The sequence below is a fragment of the Vulpes vulpes genome, chromosome 1 (assembly GCF_048418805.1).
Source record: "Vulpes vulpes isolate BD-2025 chromosome 1, VulVul3, whole genome shotgun sequence".
Lineage (NCBI taxonomy): Eukaryota > Metazoa > Chordata > Mammalia > Carnivora > Canidae > Vulpes > Vulpes vulpes.
The window spans coordinates 143483569-143501673 of record NC_132780.1 but is presented as its reverse complement, the minus strand read 5'-3'; the positions used below and the strand labels follow the sequence as shown (position 1 = coordinate 143501673).

Here is an 18105-nt window from a genome sequence, read left to right as displayed (position 1 = left end):
TAGATAACAACATGTGGTTTCATCTGTGAAAATATACTGAGGCCATACACTGGCTGAACCTATACTGTACTAGCACTGCCATTGATGTGCATTATATTCTCTTGTGATTAATTTAGGTTCCTGGTGGTGATGTGCATGAGTCCAGACCATTAGAATTCTGAGGTTTTATTGGTGACTTATAAACTATAGCTTATTAAAAAGAGAGAGAGAAAAAAATAGCACAGGCAGCCAGTTAATTCAATTCACGAGACGTTGATTGCCTAATATATGCTGGGTATTGAGATATGACTCTGTGTGTGTGTGTGTGTGTGTGTGTGTGTGTGTGTGTGTGTGTGTAATATAACTCTTACTAGTGAGAAGCTATAAAGAGGGTCATAACTGATCTTGGTGAATCTAACTGTACCATAAGACATTACATATAGCAGAAGAAAGGAGAAGAAAGCATAGGTATGCTTTAGGAGTTTCCAAACTAATGCGAGTAGACATAAATGTATATGTACATTTAAATATGGCTTATAGCAGCAGAAAAGCATGCATGCATGTAACTAATCAAATTGTCCTAAAGCATGACTCCTCTAATTGTTCAGAGCTGTGAAGCCTAGGGAAATCACATTGTCATTTAAGCAAAAACTACAGATTTGAAGCTTAATACTCTAAGGCAGCCCTATTGCTAGTCCTGTGAATGCTCTCCGTCTCTCTGGACTCCCAAAAGCCATCCCTAGTAGTTCTATTCTGGGTGCAAATACCATATCTTATTATTTCAGAAAAATGTTCCTGTGCCTTCCTTCTCAGATTGATTGGCTAAATTCATTTGGAAAAATCCTCTGGATTCCTTCTTCTTTCAAGGAGACTTAAATGTCTTGCAGTGGGCTAACACCAAGGTTAAGTTTTGATTTCCCCATCTGTTCAAGAAATTCTAGTGATTCCCAACTAGCTATTATAGATACAGCCTAGCATTTCCACACTTCACTGGATAGAAGGTAGTTGGTTACAGTACAGCAAGATGAGGCCTATGATGGAGAAATACAGCATGACAGGGAATTTATCATGGAGTTAAAATTTTTTGGTGGCCTCTTTGTTGCCTGGCTGAGTACTGGGGAGAGGGGAGAATCATAGAGAGATAAGACAAAGGAGTAAGCTCAGGAGCTACAAAGGGACTATTTCTGGACTTTGTTAGTTATGGTTGGATATCTAAAGTACAGCTATATGTTATAGAATGTTGCTGTTAAAAGAAGGTTCCTATTCATCTACTTTTAGAATGTATATGTGTGCTTTTATGTTAGGAGGCATCTTCCACCTTTTAAATGTAGGTTTCTATTGCATTGTTTGGAATTTGAAAAGTATTTTCTTGGAGAAATGTCCTGAATCATGACAGCCAGGTCCCCCAGGCTGACTAGCCCAAAAGGCTATATTATATGCTTGATATATGTGATATAAAGTACCAGATTTTTGGTTTGGGATATCTTAAAAACTATTGAGGTTGCTGCAGGAAAATGTTCAGAATTCCACGCTGGAATAAAAACAAGAGAGCCTTCCTGGGGACAACAAGATTTCCTTTTTCCCTCCCTCCTCCTTACTATGCAACGTGAAGACGAATTCTACTAGGTCCAGGGCCATTGGACTTGGGATTGGTGCTCTAGTGGAGGTAGGGGCTGGCAGGTGGTGACAAGTGTATATGCATGATTCTTGACAGTTGAAGAAGGTTCTCAGCACTATTTTAATTGCTTTGCATATATTATCAAATTGTTACAACACCCTCAGGAGATGCTACCATTGTTATTCCTGTAAGATGCTGGTATGTTCCAGGACTCAGACCTTGCACGTTTTCTCTCTCTAAGCTCCCTCATACAATCCAATGGCTTTAAGTATAATCTATGCTACCTCCCTCCTGCTGAACTCTAGACTCAGTACTAACTGAGATGAATGATAAGAATCTTCTACTTAAATGTCCCAATATGAACTTCTGCTTTTGTGCCCCAAGACCTGCTCCTTCCATAGTCTTCTCCATCTTAGGAAATGGCAACTTCATGCTTCTAGGTACTCAGGTCAAAACTGGCATTATCCTTGAGTCTTCCTCTGGTTCATATTCAGCCCATCAGCATATGTTCCTTTTACATTAAAAATATCTGGAATCCTATTGCCTCTTACTATTTCAACTACTACCTTTCTGATCTCTACCACCATTATCTCCTGCCTAAATTACTGGCAGTAGTTTCCTAATTGGTTCCTTCCTTCTGTCCTTGCTCTCTTGGTCTACTCTCCAAAGATCAGCTGGATAAATTATTTTAAAACAGAAGTTGGGGCACCTGGGTGGCTCAGTGGTTGAGCGTCTGCCTTTGGCTCAGGTCATGATCCCAGGGTCCTGGGATCAAGTCCTGCACTGGGCTCCCCGCAGGGAGCCTGCCTCTCCCTCTGCCTATGTCTCTGACTCTCTCTCTGTGTGTCTCTCATGAATAAATGAATAAAAATCTTAAAAAAATAAAAATAAAACATAAGTCAATTCATGAACTCCGTAATTCAAAATCTTCAGAGTAAAAAGCCAAGTCCTCTTCAAGGCCTGTAGAGTACTGCATGTCCTGGCCTCCTGCTTTCCCTCTGGACTCATTTCCTACCACTTCCCTTCCTCACCATACTTCAGCTACAGAAGCATCCTGGATGTTCCCCAAACATACCAAGCTCTTCCCTTTCCCTGGTGGCCTCTTTACGCAACAGGTTCTTCTTCCAAATATCAACATGGCTCACCCACTTCCTTCTTACCCAGAGACGGCTTCCTGACATCTCTCTGTAAAATATATGAAATAACAAGCAGCCTGGGGGATCCCTGGGTGGCGCAGCGGTTTAGCGCCTGCCTTTGGCCCAGGGCGCAATCCTGGAGACCCGGGATCGAATCCCACATCGGGCTCCCGGTGCATGGAGCCTGCTTCTCCCTCTGCCTTTGTCTCTGCCTCTCTCTCTCTCTCTCTGTGACTATCATAAATAAATAAATTAATTTAAAAATTTTTAAAAAAAACCAAGCAGCCTGTACAAATCACATTACACAGGTTTTAATAGACTCTGAAGGGTATCTGTGCCACATCCTGATGGTGTGGAGGGTGACAACACCACAAAGGAAGGGAACAAAGACTGAGCTGTGCATGTTGCAGAGAGACTTCATTGTCCCCACATCTGTGTCAAGTTCAAGCCATGTTTACGTGGTTATCACACTTGTTTTCTTTTCCCCCTTATATGATGCACTTTTCACATCCTTTAACATTTTTTTAAAAGATTTTTATTCATTTATTTGAGGGAGAGAGGGCATGAGTGAGGGGAAGGAGTAGAGGGAGAGGGAGAAGCAGACTCTCTCCATTGAGCAGGGAACCTGACATGGGGCTCAATCCTGGGACCTCAGGATTATGACCTGAGCTGATGGCAGATGCTTAACCAACTGAGCCACCCAGGTGCCCCTCCATGTCCTTTTTAAAATACCTGTATCGAGTACATTTTATTTATTTTATTTTATTTATTTTATTTTATTTTATTTTATTTATTTTATTTTTTTATTTTATTTATTTTAATTTTCAGAGAGAGAGAGAGAGAGCACAAACCAGTGGGGGGAGGCAGAGAGAGAAGGAGAGAATCTCAAGCATGCTCCACACTCAGTGCAGACCTCAACACTGGGCCCAGTCTGACAACCTTGCGACCATGACCTGAGCTGAAATCAGCAGTCAGACACTTAACCGACTGAGCCACTCAATGCCCCCTCCACTGAATACATTTTTAGTGTTTTGTGTCTAGTATCTGAGGTAATTGTACATCCTAAGTGAAAAGACTATCAAGGTTCTGTTAGGAAGAAGGGATAAAATGGTTTTAAGAAATGTAAGAAACAGAGGAGATGAGAAAGTAAGTGAACTGGTAGAAAGACATAAAATGAAGAATTGTCTGGGTTGGTGTAATGAGTATTTTGGGGCATCTTCTCTGTGACAGACACTGTCTCCCAAAATGCAGAACTATTAGGTAACTATAAAAAGAGACAAACAGCCAGTTTCTCAAAAAGCAACATCAGCCTAAAATAATGTCTCTCATCTCTCCTACTCCCTCTGTACCGAGTTAGGCTTTAGGAATCAGTGGTCTTTGATCATCTTAATAAGAAGCTTTGACACCTGGGTGGCTCTGTGGTTGAGCCTCTACCTTTGGCTCCGGTTGTGATCCTGGGATCTTGGGATCGAGTCCCTCATTAAGCTACCTGCAGGGAGCCTGCTTCTCCCTCTGCCTTTGTCTCTGCCTCTCTCTGTGTGTCTCTCATGAATAAATAAATAAAATCTTAAGAAAAAAAAAGAAGAAGCTTTGACATCTTAATAAGAAGCTTAGATTGTGTTGGCTATTTTCCAGTTAAACATGTGGAATACTGCTGGGATTGGCTAGGAGAGCAAGCAGTTGAAGGGGCCCCAGTTTTCTCCCCTGATATGAAGAGCTTCCAATGCCATGCTGCAGTGTTTGGCAGGCCCCTCAGATTGTTCTAGTTGTACTTGTCAGGAGTCTGAGGCTACAGTGGCAAAGCTGCCATTTGATTATCGTGGTGTCTGCCATGATGATTTCTGCTCATTAAAGGTACAAGTGTTTCCATCTGCTCTTTTGGACAAGTAGAAGGATGATTTATATCCTCCTCCCTACTTCATTTCTTTTTTTTTTTTTCTTTTTGTACTTTCAAGTTTTGATTTAAATTCCAATTAGTCCCCACTTCATTTTAAGCAAGGCCTTTGGCATAAGGCAGTGTTGAGGCCTTACAAGGTGGCCACCAGTTCTTAAAAGGTATGTAGGTGGCCTTTGGCCACCATTTGGCCGCTCCTACCTGTGTCTTCCATGGACTCAGTCTCTCTCCCTAAACCTTTCCGTAGGTCTTCCCCAGAAACCTTACTGCCAACATAGGTTTTCTCCTCCATCCTCCATGAGCCTGGCCCCTGATCAGTTGCTGCGGAGTGAGAGATGAGGTGAATTGGCTTGTCCGGAAAACTGGTCCCAATTGCAGCAGGCCAGAAAGGACTTTAGTGAAGGTTTTGGTTTGTTTTTTTTCTAAGCTAAAATCTGGGTCAGCTCTGTCTTGTAAACAACACATGGCACCAGAAGTGGGGGACTAATTTTGGATCATCCTGAATTGTGACTTTCTGACAATGTGGAGGACACTGCCCAGCCTGTGTTGGCTTCTCAGTTGGGGCCCTTGGTCAAACAGGATTAGGGCAGGCAGCTTCATCTAGAAAGGAGAAGATATGTTCTAGTGTGCAATGCAGAAGGTCCAATCAGCATTTGCTCCTATAGGAACCCAATAGATATTGTGTTTGTAAGCCTGAAAGAAGGAGAGAAGAGAGGGAGAAAGGAGAACATTTTCAACCAAAAAATATAAAAAGGGAAGGATTTTAAAAGTGACCTGAAGCAGTCAGGGCTATGACTTACTTTCAGATCAAAAGTGAATTGGTAAATGTGCCAGCAATGAGTGATGAGGAAGAGAGGGTGGGAATGCACAACCTGGATTTAACACAGCAGGAGACCATGAAAATCTGAGACTCAGGAAGTCACTCAGTTGAGAAAGTGGTAATCAAAGGTGAACAAAGCTCTGGGACATCTATTAGGAGAGGTGGGCGGCCGGGGAGTGGGGGGAAGGATAGGGACAGAATGAATGAGACAGAATAGCAATAGCTCTGGGTGGAGGCTGGGGTGTTATATTCCATTTGTCTTGCCAGCACAGCGGATCAGAAGCCATGCTGGGTGCCAGCCATTACAGGAAGAAACAAGAATGCTCAACATATGGGAGGAGATGTAAAAACATCAATAAATGGCTTCCCTTTGCCAAATGTTGTAAATAACAACACATTTGCAGACAGGCAAGTGGAGAGGAGGCTCTGGGCAGTCCTCTCAGGGTGGAAGATGCTTGGCTGGTGTTGGGGGCTCTATAGCAGGGTGAGAACTTTCTGTGAAGTACCCTGGAGCCTGGTTGAACACTGACGGCATTTTTTATCTAAGTTGGAGAAGGACACTGAAAGGAAAGGGAATGGCAAATAACACTTTTAAGTCTGTAGCAAGGAACATGTATTAGCAAGCTAAATACACAGGCTAAGAAACTCCTGGAAAGTCCTTATTTTTGCTCTTAACGTTATGCCAAATGAGAACAGGTGAGTAGCTAAAGGTGGAACCAACCATAGGATTAACAAGTGCAAGCCAGTGGTCATAGCAAATGCTAGCATTTCCTGAGTGATTCTAGCTGCTGCCTCTGGCCTAAATTCTTGACTAGGATGATCTCACTTGAACCTCTCAAGAACCTCCCTACCCCAAAGAGTGAGAGACAAACCAAGAAACAGACTCTTAACTATAGAGAACAAACTGATGGTTACCAGAGCGGAGGGGAGGATGGGATGAAATAGGTGATGGGGATCACAGAGTGCACTTACCATAATGGAAAAAAAAAAAGGAAAAAAAGAGAGAGAAAAGAAACTCTTGATAGTCCTGATTTATAGCTCTTGAAACTGAGGCTTAGTGAGTGAAACTAACTTGCCCAAAACTACCAAGTAAAATGGCTGTGGAAGGAGGATTCAGACCTAGACCCCAGAGGCCAGCCATCACCACCAGTCTGTCTTCTTTCCATTGACAGCCAACAGCGAGTGGAGAGCTGGGATTTGAATCTGGGTTTGACTTTTGAGTTCTTGCATTTCTTGTCATAGAAGCACAACCTCTTCTAAAGACCTGAAAGTAGAACACCCACCAAACATTTAGGTATTTGGGGAGTGGAGGAAGGGTGTATTAATCCATATAATAACTCTATGAAGCTGGTACCCTCATGGTCCCCATACTGCATACGCTGCCCAGGGATCTTCAGTAACATGTCCAAGGTCACACAGCTAGAAAGTAGCAGTAGCAGGATTCAGACCTGGCAGTCCAACCTCAAAGCCTATGCTTTAATTTCCTCTATACACTGTGCCTTTCTGTGTAAAAAGACTGATGACTCTAAGAATGAGAAGATGTCATATGAGAGACAGTTAAGGAATTGCTCTGTTGAAGACCAGGATGGCCCATATTAAAAATTGTTAACATTTACTGAGTACTCACAGTGTATCCTAATCATTGTTCTAAATGCTTTGTGTTAGCTATGAAATCCTCAGACCAGCACTCTGATGGATACCCTCCTATTCCCTACTGTTAAAGAAGAAAAATTCCAATAAGAAAATTTGAAGATACAATTGGCTTTTGGGTAGCATCCCATCTAGCAAATAGAGGGGAGCTCCAAATAGTCATACAAAATGAAAGGTTTTTATGGGAAGGAGAGTGGAACAAGAAAGTTATTAGCCACAGGAAAGAAAGGATTGTTTCAGGCAAGATCATCTTCTCCTTCCTGGAAGGCCAGAGGGTCTTACCAGGTGGACGACCATATCTTCCTTTGAGGGGGATGGTGAAGGCCCATGTGACAGGTTACCATTGGTGCTGATCAGAAGATTCCTGACTGACTGGTTAAGACTTCATTTGTGGGGGAGGTTGAAACTACAATTAGCTTAGACAGTAAGCCCGAGTTTGGTGACTTGACTTAGCCTAAAGGGACACCAGTGTGGGCCCTTGGTTTTCTGTTTACCACTACTTTATAGGTAAGGAAACTGAACACAGAAAAACAGTAACTTTCCCAAGTCAGACAGCTAGCATGTTGGGAAGCTGAGAATCACATTCAGAACTTGAACTCCATTCAGTTCAAGAAAGGTGACCTTCCAAGGGTAGGGTCCTGTTCAGCAGCTACTGGGGTTCTCCAGGTGGGGAAGACACAGCCTCCACAGCCCCTCCTGCCCTCAGCACCGAGGAGACTGTAAGAATTAGAAAAACACAAGGAGCAGCAAAACAAAGTGTCTTGAGAGGTAGGACAAACACGGGACAAGGGGTGAATTAGGGATGATCTCTTCTTGTGCAGTGGGGCTCATAGTGGGGTCTGAAGGCAGCAGCCTGGAAATGGCTTCAGGATGAGTGGCGTGTTGTTAGGTGGGGTTGAGGGCTGGCAGGAGCCAAGAGAAGTGAGGAAAGCTTAAGGAAGTTTGTCAGGGTCACCCAGCCGTCTGTCAATGTCATACAAAATAAGCAGTCAATAATTGTTTGATGCTTTTGTCATTACTGGCAGAGCTGGAGCTTGGTGCTGAGAATCGGGCTTTCCTTCTCATCACTAGTGAGAGAGTAGATAGTAGATACATCTGGATGGGAAGACTGTCATCTTCTTGTGGGGGTCCTAAAATAATTGCTTTTATTGAATTGCTGGATCTTAGGGAGTTATGGGAGATTTTTAATGTGGAAGGGACATGGACATTTAGCGGTACTTGGGGGGAAGCATATTGTATGCTGGGCACCGAAATGAGGATATTTGTCTCTCTCTCCTCATTCTTTGCCCTCTTGCATTAAAAAGAGCTTACAATCAAGCTGCTCATCCCCTGGGAATCTTATCAGAGGGAGTGCTGCCTCCTAATGAGTTCTGACCTTGGCCTCCTAATGAGTTCTGACCAGCTCTCTATCCCTCCTCCCCTCCTCCCGCTCTGAGAAGCCTTCCAGTCTGGCTTTTTCTTTCCTACTAGAAGGTCTGAACAACTCTGACCCTTCTTGGCTGGATTTTTTCAGAGGTGGGCTGCCCCATCTCTCCCTCCCTACTGTAGATCCTATTCACTCTTTCTCCTCAGTGTTCTCAAAGCAGAAGGTGAAAGATGACAGGATAAATCTGACTTTAGCTACCATAGCAACCTTCACCTGCTTCACTGCTCACTTTTGAAGTGTTATCCTCCTGTGAAAAGTTATTTTGCATATAATTGCTAGGCTTATCCGGAAGCTTGGGGCTTTCTTTAAGCTTCTTCTGACAGCAGTAATGAAAGGATGGTCTTCTGCTTCCACGCTGGGCTCAAGAATACATTGTCCCCAACAGCGCAAACATCAGCCTCTGCCATTCTCCTGGGCTTGTTTGTGATTGCTCCCTCCTTTTATATCCAGTTTAAGATCTCCGGATCAGTTTAAGACATATTCCATAGTGCTGCACACACATTGTCACTCACTCCCTTTGACTCTTTCTGTTCTTAAAAACAAACAAAAAAACACAGTAAGAACTTGTGAATCTGTGGCTCCACTATATAGGCTGGTTTGAGCTGTCATTTACAAATGACTGAGATTTAAATACTTAAATCAAGTTCAGTTAAAATACCAAAAGGTTCCCTGTTTGTGTTGTCACTGTGGATTGGCTATAGCCCCCCCTCAGGGGGTCCTCTGCTTGCAGCCCCTTGTGTGTCCCCATTCTGAAAACCCCTCCCCTCTTCCCACCTCTTCAGGTCTAGGGATAGTGCTAACCTAGGGTTTTGAAATATCTTTTGTGGTTTCCCTATACCCTGCCCACACTTCTGCAAACATTAAACTCTTTTCAAATGATCCAATTTGAGCATACCATCTGTTTCCTACTGGGACCTTGACTAATACAATGACCAAAGCTTTTCTCTTTTGGGTGGTATGTTCTAATTATGTTTATTTTCTTTCATAAATCTATGGTTTGTTGTAGACCATTCTTTGTGAAAATAGTTTTCCTGTCCTTAAGAACAACTTCCTCAATCCTCCAACCTTTCATAAAAGATGGTGTTTTCTCTACTTGACTCTTCTCTTGCAACAAGCCTATTTGAAACACATTTTCTTGATGATGTCAGCTAGTGTTGTGAGAGTCGAATACAAATGCCCTATCTGCTTGTTCCATCTGACCCTGAGTAAATTTGAGACGCATCTTGCCCTTTTTATTTTTTCCATTGGAAGAAGATTCAGGATTTTCAGATCTTCCTGGGAGATCATGGGCATTAAAATCCTACAGATGCATGCACATATTCTGGTCAAGTTTGTAGACCCATCACTCCCATAGAATCCCGTACAAAAGGAGAGGATGGAAACAACTCCCCCTCTTCCCCAGTTTCTTCAAAGTTCATAAGAAGCTACTTCCTTGGGGAAACTGAATTAATTGCATTGTTTTCCTGGGGGAGCTTAAGGTAGAGCAGTGTGCCAGAAGGTGTCCTAAAGGGAGCCATGACTGAGGAATGTGGATAATTTCCTTTGAAAACCATGAGTGGAAAACTGCATGTTCCTAATTCTTTCAAGACTGATCCCAAATGGTATCAAGAATAGCATGAAGTTCACACAACTCAGCAGGTGTGAAAATTCTGCAGCTGAATTAAATAGGTCCCATTATATTTCAGAAAGAGCTCTAATGGGTTTCTATGGAGCAAAGCCTAAGAATATCACCTCTCTCCTTTGTATGTCAGGATGGCTGGGATGGTTTGTTGTTACTAATATTGTACTTCAGTCTCCATTTAAGATGGATAAAGATGAGCAAAAGGCCTGGTGTATCCCTCAGAGGGTCTAGATGTTAAAATACCAAAAGGGCATCAAAAGTACCTTACCCATTAGGCAAGACCAAAAATAATAGCTGAGGATATGGTTTAATTTAAAATGAGTATTGTGGTTCATTGCAAAGGTTTTCTCCTAATAAGCTTATTTTGTTCCAGCTATCGTTAAAGAATCAGTTTTAGAGCCAAAGGGATTTTAAACACTGTAAAACTTTAAGCTGTGAGTTTTCTATTCTTTAAAACTTTGAACTGGATTCATTTAACCTTATATTCAACTTTAAAAAATAGCTGTAGACATTTCTTCTCTATTAATGCAACATTGCATTCTTAGTGGTTATGATTACTAGTCAGTTTGGCACTGTCATTTTTAAGTCCCTCCAAACCAACAAACCTCCCATAATCTCTTGACTTGTTTTTCAATCAAATTTGAACTTCAAGTCAAAGTGAATTATTCATTAATCATTTCCAGCTATCCTATTTCCTTATTTATCCTGCTCAGCTGGCCATAACATGGAATTGAGGTACTTTTTTTCTGTTTATTGCTCTTACTGCAAAAAGTTTTAGATTCCTGTTCTTCATTTAAAAAGCAGACAAGTTAAATCTTTAAACATTCTTTTGTGTGAGGAAAAATAAACTCTAAGTAAGTTGCTTTTTTAAAAGTCTTTCTCATTTTTCTCCCTTTGTGGATCATTATTTACTATTTTTAAAAAATCTTACTTTCTAGTTTGAGTAATCTAGAAAATGAAAAATATAGGCAGATATGAATATCAAATGAAAGGTTTCAACACTGGAGAAAACTTTTGTTAAAGGTTATAAATTCCCCTTTCTTGAGCATCTTTAAATCCAGAGATAAATCGTTACCTCTTTTGTATATTTTCTTCTAATCATGGAAAAGTAAAAATCTCCAGGTGAGAAGTGACCATAACAGAAATGCCAGCCAGCCAGCCAGCCCCCTGGTCCCTGGATTCCCTCTGTGACATCCTGCCAGATGTTTGTCACCTGCTCCATGGAGCTTACTCATTGGTTGTCCCTGATGAAAGTTACTCACTAAGATATGAGGCGGGACAGTACTGTTTTAACCTGAATTGTTGAAAGATTCATGGCACCTTTTATTATATTGAATTTTTTCCCATGGTTTGACTTCTTTGTTAGCACCTTACACAAAAATTCTATTTCCTCTTTTGGAAGTTGAAGGCAACTATGACTTCACTCAAGACTCCTTTCCTGTGCTTTCCTGGGGCTGTGTCTTCCGATGCCCCTATTTTTCAGATGACATGACTTTTGGCCCCAGGATAAGCCTAACTAATGTCCTTATAAAGACTTCCAGTTTTTCTGTAGTGAGTGGTACTCAGAATTGGCCGTCATGTCCTCAACTGGAGACATGTTGAGGGGACTCAAGATGAGATTATTACCACCCTAGCCTTCCAAGGCGGTGTTAGCCTTTTTTTATAGGACATACCTTGCACTATTAATGGGATGATTTTACTTGCTAGTGAAGCTAGTATAAATATGCGCATCTCCGTGGAGGTTTGCAATCGTGTTTTTGTGGCTTTTTGTTTTGTTTTGTTTTTTGCCATGGATCTCTGCTATTCTCATGCATTTCCCCTCCTTTTTTATCCAGACTTACATAAGACTTTCTAAACCAGAAATCCTATGAGCAAATGCATGGATTCCCATTTGCATGAGATATACCCCATTCCCAGAAAGGTGGAATTTTCTTAGAATTCTGAATTCAGAAATCCAAATCTCATGCATATTGATAACACTGTGAAAATAATGATATCCAACAGAATCGATGTCTCTCTGAGGTCCCTTCTCCAGGGTTTAATTATACCAAATAAATGTTTGCAAGGAATGAAGAGTAGGGGTTTTGGAGATCTTCATTCTTTGTGTAGACACCCAGCAATATCTACATGATTCTTGGTTGTTGAGGGAGAATTTATTCCCTTATTCTCGCAACAAGCATTTATTCATTTGCTAATTCAGTGATACTGAGTGGGCAAATATCTCTAAGCTTCAGGTGACTAGTCTCCATAGTAGGAGCTGTACTATCTTCATTTCAGGTCTTTTAATGGTTAATTGATAAGTGCTATGAGGTTATCTGAGGATCTCTGATGAAATCATTTTCACGTTACAGCAAAATAGTGAGATAGTTGAAAATCTTCCTGTCTTCAAGCTTCTTCCTTCATTAAAATTAGTGAAATTCAAGCATTTATATTCTCATGGCTACTAACTTTGTAGGATTATAACCATTATTGTGTTGTTAGTAGTGTTTGGGAGGGACAGGATTGTTAGTTTTCTATTTCAGTTGTTCCCTTTGTGTCATCACCATCCTTCCCTCCTACTAGAGTCACCAGCGAGATTCATACCAAATATTGGAGCAGCATCTCCATTCATTTCTCATTTTAGTGATATGGGCTAACCTTCATGGACGTGTCCACACACTTAATTAACGATAGTGGATGGCAACCACTTCCATAGTGCCAGATTCCTCTGCTGTTGCCTTGCTTTTGATGAGCCTAGAGGGATTAATAAATAACTTTAATTCACATATTATTTTGCAGGTTTCAAAAGAGATTCATGTGCTTCATCTCATTTGATGTTCACAATAGACCATAAGGTGGATGAAGTTATGTTCTTTCTCCATTTTGCTGATGTGAAAACCACAGTCCAGAAGGCATGCAACATAGAGAAGGAGTGAAACCCAAGTGTACCCCTGAGGCCCTTTCCAGCATGTCATAAAGATGTCTTTTCTCTGCATGTGAAGAAGTTTTGAGGTTCTTCTAGAGGACTCTTTATATTTTAATAGTGGAGAATGGTTTTCCTTTACCAGATGCACATGATGATGGAAATTTATGCTTTCTAAATGTCAAATAACAGAATAGTTAAATAAGTTATGACAGATCTGTACACGGGGATTCTATGTGTCTATTAAAATTAGTGTTTTCGAAGAATACATAATAGTACAGGTAACTGCTCTTGATTATATCAATGTTTTGAGAAAGAAGTGGGATACAAAACAGCAGGATCTCAATTTTGTTTAGAAATTATACCTGTGAAAAAGCACTAAAACTAAAATGAAAATGTTAGTACAATTTTCTTTGGATAATAGGATTATGGTTTGCTTTTAGTTTCTTTTTAAAATACCTTTCTGAAGTTGTCAGTTTTTTCTTCAATGAACATGTGTAATTAAAAAAAAAACAACATAAATGTTATTTGAATTATCCATTGCAGGTTTTTCATTTTAGCTAAAGGAATGCTTTGAGACGTTCTTGCTGCCTTCCATTTATAAAATTCCATTTTATAAATCACACCTTAGCATTGAGGTGAGCAGGTTGTTTTCAATATTTGTGGATATATTTGTAGTAAATATTATTAGTGTACATATTTTAAATTGGCCACTATAAATTATTTGTTTGTCTGTTATTTTTTTTTTGTCTGTTTTTTTTTAAACACGACTCTTTTATAATTCATTGATTCAGTCAAACATCATTTTGAGGCCTTGCTACATGAACCAGGCTGAAGATGCACCAGTGAAGACAGGTCAGTCTCTCTTCTCAAACTCTTAGGGTTTGAGATGCAGACTAGTAAAGTAGTGAACACAGTGTAGGATGATCCATGGGAGAAGGCTGTGCAGGGTGCTCAGGGCATGCAGAGGAAGGAGGCCATGTTCAAGGCCATGGGAGAGGTTGGGAAACTCCCAGAAGACATGCCCCTTGAGCTGAAGGCAGCTCTTCTCTTTTGGATGACCAGCCTCAGATTCAGAGATAAGGATGATACATGTAAATCTTCTTATGCTATGCAGGCAACTGTTGCTTAAAAGTTGTTTTACAACAATTCAGAGTTTTGAGATTAATTTAAAAAGATAAACTAGTTCTTTTGGGCAATAGGACCTTTACATTTCTTTATTAGGGGTTCTTTTGGTCTTCAGAGCTTCTCTTTCTTTCTGTTTATTTGCATTTACTAAAAGTTAGTGGTAATGCCAAACCGTAATAGTCTTGCTCCAAGATTATTATAATGTTGTGTTTTTATAGTATTTTATACTACTTATCCTTTTATGTAGTGGTTAATGCTGATTTTGATTACTTCTTCATTTCTCTTTCTTTGGCTCCCCTTTTCTTCCTCTGTAGAGGAAGGGAGGCAGAGAGATGTTTTTGTTCTTGTTTTATAAAGATAAACTGAGTCATCAAATGATCGATTGACTTCTCCAGAGTACGAGCTGAGTCAGTAATGGTCCTGGAATGACAAATCAGGGTTCCTTTGTTCAAAGCTCTGACTTCTAAAATATTTCTCCATATAAGTAGAATAGGTTGTTTGCCAAAAATGCATTCACCTTTTAAATCTTTACTGAAAGTAATGAGCTTAAAATAAAGTCTCTTGAACATAATCGTATTGTTACAGCTTAGAACAGAAGTTAAGGCTATTTGAGTAGATTAAAATGAGACCTAAGTAGGGCTTAATATTCCGTCTATTTAATTAATTTGTTCAGCAATGGATTTTTATTTCTTTCGGAAAAAGAGTAATTGAAACATTCTCGGAAAACATTTGGGAACATTTTGGGATCTGTTTTTGATTAATTTAAAATTTTTAAATAAGAGGGACAGGATTAAAAATAAAATCAGTATTGACATGTAATAGCTATACTTCATGCTAATGGATTGTTATGACTTCATTATTATTAAGAAGTTTTCCTATAATCCATTGATGAAAATAATCCTATTTCAATGCTCTTAGTAATTATTCTTACTATTAAAGTACTTAGTACTCTAATAATAATAAATGATAGTTATTATGCATATTACAGTAACATCTTTGAAACAGTATAAATATGAATATGAAGGAAAACAAATACACATATAAGTATTGCATTGACATTTTTGTAAGTACAAATATTCATATATTTTGGATTAATTATAGAACAAAACAAAGCTTAAAAGATGTACTATATTTTTATTTAAAATAAATACTTTGTTGATTTAAATATAGAAAACGTATTGGAGTTTTAAGAACTTTATTTTATTTTATTTTTTTTTAAAGATTTTTTATTTTATTTATTTATTTTTTTTAGTCACAGAGAGAGAAAGAGAGAGAGAGGCAGAGACACAGGCAGAGGGAGAAGCAGCTCCATGCACCGGGAGCCCGACGTGGGATTCGATCCCGGATCTCCAGGATCGCGCCCTGGGCCAAAGGCAGGCGCCAAACCGCTGTGCCACCCAGGGATCCCTAAGAACTTTAAAATACAGAAATGGTTCATTATATTTTATACAGAATAACATTTTTATTTACCACAATTACAATGATCTGTTTTTAGAGTTATTACCTCAAATTTTAAAATCTTTGGCTCCTGTCCCAAGCAGGCCCAAGATTTTCTATGTAATGCATTATTTATATTGCCATCAAGTGATGCTTATCAGGATCCCACTTGGGCTTTGTTTCTAGGAAAAATAAAAACAGAAAAACATAACCTCATCACCTGAACCATATATTCAGAGTTCGAGAGAGATATATATACAAGAACCCATACTTGTCTGGAGATCAGAATTTGTGTCTAACAAATGTCATGAGGACAGAGTGCTATTCTGTGGCACCCACCCATCTGTCCTGTACTCTGCAGTGCTGGGACTGGGGAAATGGAACTTCCTGAAGATGACCCAGCAGCCACAGTAGACATGTCCATCAGTCTTCTTGGATACCTATGGGCAAATTATTTTACCTTCAGGGCTTCTAATTACTGAGCATGATAGGCATGAAAGTAGATACAAAAGAAAAATGTAGATACTGTCCTTGAGGTATGTGGGGAGACTGATAACATCTGCTGCAATGTGTCAGTATCAAAAGATGATAAAACTGGCTGCAGTTGGGTAGAATTTTGAAATGTTGGAGTGAGGAAATAATAGAATGATTGAACATGGGTAAGACGAATACTAGAAAGCTTTGTGATGGGGACTATGAGGAAAGGAAAATCTGTATCTAATACCGTGGATTAACCAAGATAGTACTTATTTTCAAAATTCAGGATTCACAAATTACTTAATCATCCCAGGCAGAAGGTAGGGATGTGTGCGCACACCCACACATCCTCATTATGGATAAACCATTAACTATTAGAATTACTGCAATCAAGATTCAGGTACTGATGAAATAGATTGAACTTCCTTAAATATAGACTTGCACTAATTTTTATCTGCTTCATTTCTATGGTGCAGGAAGATGAGCTCGGGTGCCAAACTGCCTGGTTTAAATTCTAGTCCTGCTATTTACTATCACTGACATAGTAAAAGTTACTCCCTTGCTTTTTTCTTCAGTTTTTCCATCTGTAAAATGGGGATAGCATTAGTACCAGTCTCATAAACTATTGTGGAGATTTAATAGGTTAGTTGATGCATGCCAATCATTTAGAACAGTTCCTGGAACTCAATAAAGGATAGACTTTAGTAGTAGTGGTGGCAATGGTGGTGGTACTATATAATTCATCATCTGACTTGTCAAAGTCTTTTCTGACTCTGATATTCATAAGGAAGCAAAGACTCAGAGAGTTTACATAATTTTCCCAGGTTCCATATCTAGTAAATATTGCGTAGCTGGGCTAGATACCCCAGCTTCCAATTCATATCTTGGTTGAGTGGGTTTTTTGACCCACTTGGTGCCTGGTGGTAGAGCTCGATGGGAAATAGTGACTCAGAGATCAGAGGGGTAATGTGAACTTTCTGGGTCTTCCCCTCTTCCCATAGTCCTTGCTTCTAATCACACTTTGCTCTGCCCCACACACTCACAGAACTGCAGCTTTAGAACCAAATTTGAAGGAATCAATGTTTACTCTAACACATGTCCATCTTTGTGTCCTCAGGAATGAGGGGAGAATCTTACTTCATTGGAATGAGGAGCCTGGGGCAGCAGGGGCACATCCCAGAAGATGGAGGACTTTTCTTGCTCTGCTGCATAGACAGAGACTGGGCTGTAACTCGGTGTTTTGCAGAGGAAGCCTTTCAAGCAATCACTGACTTCAACGACCTCCCCAACTCATTGTTTGCGTGCAACGTTCACCAGTCAGTGTTTGAAGGAGAAGAGAGCAAGGTAATAAGCCTTTTCTGCTCCTGAATCATGGGGAAATGTGGCATTATTCCAAAATATTTCCATGGCTTGTTTGTGATGGATGTTTTGAAGTTTTGAAAAATGTGTAGTTGGCATGCATAGCAGGAGGAGAAAAGCCTATTCTGTTATCAACTAGTTGTGACAAGGTCGTAGACATTGAATCAGATCTCATCCTCGGGGACTCGTAGCCTATCTAACAGAGCAAGTGGTGTTAGGAATAATGATGCAGGAAAAATCCTTTGGGCTAGGAAGCAGATGTAATAAAAAAAAATTTTATTTTCTCCTATTCTGCCAAAACCTTAATTTGCCTTTCTCAAAATGGCACAAGCTCTCTTTTACCCCTACCCTTCCTGCAGTTTGATGAGTGTTCCAAACATAGCCATGACCTGAGTCCTGCAGCCATTATTAGAAAGGTAAGTTGGCTGGTTATCAGAGTCTTGCTTTGTTCAGCATATCACACAGGATGGAATTGTATTATGTGTGGTAAGAATTTGAGTAAAAGTGGTTGATTTGAAATGATTGGGGAATGAAGTTGTCTGTGTACAAGTATTTTCCAGCAAAGAAGCTTCCCTTTTTAAGACAAACTTGATTCAATATAATGATTCTTGGAAATCAGAGTTAAATATTCTGTTTGGAGATGTTTTTAAAACTGATT

General features: G+C 40.0%; 1 protein-coding gene across 3 annotated transcripts in view; it reads left to right on the top strand.

Annotated features, from left to right (window-relative positions):
* Positions 1–18105, top strand: part of RCAN2 (regulator of calcineurin 2) — a 261047-nt gene that overhangs the window by 23232 nt on the left and 219710 nt on the right. For all 3 annotated transcript variants that reach the window (XM_072733341.1, XM_072733353.1, XM_072733335.1), the window contains one exon: positions 17206–17432. In XM_072733341.1, coding sequence (XP_072589442.1) covers positions 17208–17432 — 225 coding nt within the window. In that variant the 5' untranslated portion in view covers positions 17206–17207. The remainder of the gene's footprint in view (positions 1–17205; positions 17433–18105) is intronic.